At 37.1% G+C, this 4659-nt stretch overlaps 1 protein-coding gene across 1 annotated transcript in view; it reads right to left on the reverse strand.

Moving 5' to 3' along the window:
- Positions 1 to 662: 662 nt before the first annotated feature.
- LOC108752437 (hemicentin-2) overlaps positions 663 to 4659 on the reverse strand; it is an 8840-nt gene continuing 4843 nt past the window's right edge. Inside the window, exons 3-6 of the mRNA XM_018493250.1 lie at positions 4041 to 4240; positions 2849 to 3196; positions 1945 to 2427; positions 663 to 1344 (exon numbers count right to left, since the gene is read on the reverse strand). Of these exons, the coding sequence (XP_018348752.1) occupies positions 797 to 1344; positions 1945 to 2427; positions 2849 to 3196; positions 4041 to 4240 (1579 nt within the window). The 3' untranslated portion in view covers positions 663 to 796. The remainder of the gene's footprint in view (positions 1345 to 1944; positions 2428 to 2848; positions 3197 to 4040; positions 4241 to 4659) is intronic.

The raw sequence follows: 4659 nt of genomic DNA on the forward strand, positions 1-4659 counted from the left end.
TAATGAATGATGATTGCCGCAAAAAATACTTATTCTTTACTTGAGTCATTTATTTTGAACACATATAAAGTTGAAATAATATTTGCACTAATCTCGAAACAAGAGCTCGTTTCAGTCATAGAATTTCTTCCACATTAAAGTACATGTTGGTCGAAATATCAAAATCGGGAACTGTACATAACAGTTTCCGTGAGGTCCAGTTTTGCACTGATCCCGCCTCGTCGCGCAACCGCCATTAAAATCGCTGAGATGCGACCGCTATTAAAGTTACGCTTCGTTCCGCTCCGATGACGCGGACTATACTTTGCACCGGTACGCGAGTTCTTCATACAATATTTATCACGACGTGCCTACATTTTGAATGGGCAGATTGTCATTGTAGTCTTACTTACTGTGGTAAAATACAATGAATAGTATATATAGTATAATAAATAAATTTAAGAAAAAATATTAATTGTTTAACGTTACTAAGTACGCAACAACAGTCAATAATCTCGCGAGGACACTTGTGTTCTCAATATAAATATCAGACTATAACATTTGATACAAATATACACATTGTGTATCACGTCATTAAAATAATTAAAAAATACCTGATTTTTTACACATACACTCTATAGTAAATAGTAAAAAATGTCTAAGTAAAAAATGTTCTAAGAAGAAAATAGATGAGAGATTGATGATGGAAAGGGATATGTGAATACACAAGAAAAGGTAGATCTTATTAGAAGGAATAGGATTCGACAATGAGGAGAGGGGACTCGGTATCAATGAAAGAGATAGAGATCCGTATATTTTACACGATGGTGGGCGGTTGTAAGACTGCCGGCGCTCTTCTGACCTTCAACGCTTCCGGGCTCATGGCACGCGTCTGCTTCGCGATGCGACTGTAATCATATACGCCCTGGCTGCCGTCTAAGCTAGACTTTCTTGCGAAGGTCTTTGCGTGGGACGAATTGATGGACTTTTGTTGATCCATCGATGCACCGTTACTATAAAGTGCATCTGCCGCGATGCTGCCCTCCTCTTCCACCTTCTGCCGGTACCGTCCGCGGCGCATCCTCAGCAGCGAGTACACGCTGATGGAGATCAGCAGTAACAGGAATAACAGGCCGACCGCCACGGCTGCGGCTATTACGCGCATCTCCGTAGGGTCTCTCACTATCAATTTGATGTTCGTTGAATCCCGACCCTTCTCGCTCTCCACTAACAAAATGTACATTCGAGCGTCCTCCTTTCGCAGATCCTTGATTTCCAGCTTGGCCCAGTAACAGTTGGTCACCATTTTGTTCTCGATAATGGGTTCCAACGGTAGAGCATCGTACTTTGGATTAATACTTTCTCCTGTTGAAAATTTGAAGGGTTAAATAAAAACCAAACAACGTAAACACGATTTAGTGACTTTATCATCAAAATTAAATTCTCGTATAGTTGAACTGCATAATTTAAATTTATCTAGCCTGGTTATTATCGGATTCTATTTTCTAAAAATATGAATAGAACTGCATAATTTCTATAATTGTTTAATTCAGTATTTCCAAGAATAGTCTGTTTTGCGGAATCGAAAAGACTTATTTAATGGTAAATTCGATTACTCGCACTACACTGGATCAATGCATATTGAAAGCTGCTTTATATAAAATATCTTTGTCAATACACACACAGTGATACAATATAATCAACTTTGATAATGAAATGACACACATATATTTTGTTAAATAACGTGACAATATCATTAGATAGTTAATCGTTCAAAATATATACTTTTACATTTAACTTTGTTAATTTCATGCAAAACAGCTTTTGGTATGCACTGATCTAGTGTAGTGCAAGTGACCGAATTCGCTATAAATAAGAATCGAGATTATAAACAAGAACTGAGACTTTTGAACTGTGATTGAGCAAAATCACGTAGTGAAATATCAAAATGACGTTTTTCTATACCGGCTCGAAGGTGAGAACTGCCCCACTGCCAAGCGACCAGTTTCGGTGGCGGTCGCGAACAAAATCGGAACTTGAGCCTGTGCACGGGTTCCCCGGCCCATCCAACGGACTCTAAGAGGTTCTCGCCTAGCAATGGTTTGACCTGGATCTCTGGCGGTCCAGTCACGTGCAGCACGTAGCGTGTGCTACTGGAGGTCTCTCGTTTAACACCGTTGATTGTGTTGAAGGCAATGCAACGGTATTCTCCCTCATCGGACCACATGATATTCTCGAGGTGGAGGCGTCGACCACCGCCCTTGTTCTGCACGCGATTCTCGATCGGCTCCGCCAAGCTACCGCGAAGATGCACCCATCTGTATTGAGGGGACGGATTAGCTTCGAACTCGGAGCACTCAAAGGGGGCCATGGTGGAACCCAATAACGCCATATCTTCCATGTTCGTGGACGTGATGTTTTCGTCTTTGCTCTTCTCCTTCGGTCCATCTAAGAAATATGAGAAATATGCATATTTTTTATCTTGTATCTGTCAGTCAAATGGAATAAACATTCTTATTTACATCGAATAAATAAAAACAATATTATATAAACGAAAACGTTTTAAAGTGAAACTACGTTGAAATTTTTCTTTAAATATTTCAAATCTTCCTACTATTTTTTTGTTTACGCAGGAGAAAAGAGTTAAGCATTTAAGAATTACAGCTTTCACAGTAACACGACGCATAATCTTATTGTACATAAATTTTATACGTGACGCAATTCTATGAAGGAAGAAAACAACCTTGTCCGAGGAAAGGTATTAAGCGATGCGTAGATTGCTTTTAAATAGTTACGAAGGGGAAAGGTAGCAGGGAAAGGAAAATGGCAAAGTATATCGGAGCGAGGTACATAATGTAATTCTACGAACATTGCACATCGAGCCTGTAACTCGCGGGAGCGCTTTCACCGACGTTGTTCGTCGCCTTGCATGAGTATAGGCCGGCGTCACTCCTCGCGACCGGCTCGAAGTGCAATTCGGCACTCCACACGGTGTCGTTCAGCTCTGTCGTTTTGCCTTGTGTTAGCGACGGTAATGTTAACGACGAAGATGTGGCGTCGATTAACAAGCGGTCGAGCGGTACCGAGTCTTTGAACCACTTGATGCTTGGGACTGGATTAGCATCTGCCAGGCACTTCAGGTTCAAGAAACTCACCGAATCCTCCGCAGCGGCCATGAGCGGCTGCGGACCCATCTCGAGTCGCACTTCCGGCGAATCTGAAACCGCAAAGCACTGCTGTTATGCACGTGTTGACTTTGCTTTGTCCAGCTTAGGAGTACAAACGGCCGCTTGTCCTCAGATCATTTTAGATTCGTTACAGTAGTGAAAATTATTTAGGAAGTATTTTAAAAAATAATAATGTAAAGATGAGGAGCAGACTTTCAAAATGTGTTTTGTCCAAAATTTGTAATTTTCAGGAAATGAGAAATAAAGAAACATAAAAACTACGGATACAAGAAAATTACGCACTTTACAGAAAATAATGATATGTCAATCAGTAGGTTGTAGAATATAAAACAAAATTGCTAAACAATTACTAAAAATGTTAAACAAATGCATTTTGTTTGTCTCTATAGTTAAAAAACATATTGCATTTTGAAATGTCTATGTTTTTTCAGCATATAAATTAACGATGAAAAAATGCTTTCTGAACATCTCAAAGTAGCTTACAATATAAATCTTTCAACACTGAATATTACTAGAATTTCTAACTAAAAAAATGAAAAATTGAACAAAACGCATGAAAGTCTGCTCCTCATATACCTATAGTTTAATAATAATAATAATAATAATAATAATAAATAATAATTATTTAAAAAAATACTTTTTAACAAATTTAACATTTACTTTTTTAAAGTTAAGACGATGTACAAAGATAAATTTGTCAAGTTACAGAACAATTACAAGGACAAAATGAATTTTAACTTTTATTCCAAAAGAAATATATTAAGTTTAATAATTTTGTAACAAATTTCTTTGATTATCGTTTGATATTTAAGAATATTGATAAATACTTATAATTTTGGGTTGTTCTATTAGCTCTATACAGATTTTACGTACAATGAACATCCAGTCGCGTCTCTGTGCTCATCGGTGTTAAGCTCGTCGGATGCATGGCCACACATCGGACCGGCAGACCGTGATTTTCCCTTCGACCACGCACCCGTAGAAAACTATGAGCTGCCCAGGTTTTCGGATTATCCACCTCCGTTGCGTTGCTTTGCGACGTGTAAGATTTCTGCTCCTTGTTCCCTATGAACCTGCCGGGCAAATTTGTGGGCAAATTGTTAAGTATCAGACAGCTTAACACCTCATTTAATTTTAAGCAGCAGACTGTTTAAAGATTAGTTCTAAAGATAATTATAGTTCTCACAACGGAAATTTGACACAAATAATAATTTGCACTTTTTCTTAAAAATTTGATTCCAAGTTAAAACAAATCAAAAGAGAGTTCAATACCTAAATTTATTAGTTTTAAGCATGAAATGAGTCTATAAATAATATAAAATTGAATTATATAAAGAGGTATGATTCTATTAAAAAAATATATTAATTATGTAAATTATATATAAATTATATTTTTTTAATGGAATCGTATCTCTTTTTATAGAATTCAATTTTCTTAATAAATAAATGTTTCACAAAGTATTTCATATTTTATGTCAAAATATATATCAAA

Source organism: Trachymyrmex septentrionalis, unplaced genomic scaffold, assembly GCF_001594115.1.
Source record: "Trachymyrmex septentrionalis isolate Tsep2-gDNA-1 unplaced genomic scaffold, Tsep1.0 scaffold60, whole genome shotgun sequence".
NCBI lineage: Eukaryota > Metazoa > Arthropoda > Insecta > Hymenoptera > Formicidae > Trachymyrmex > Trachymyrmex septentrionalis.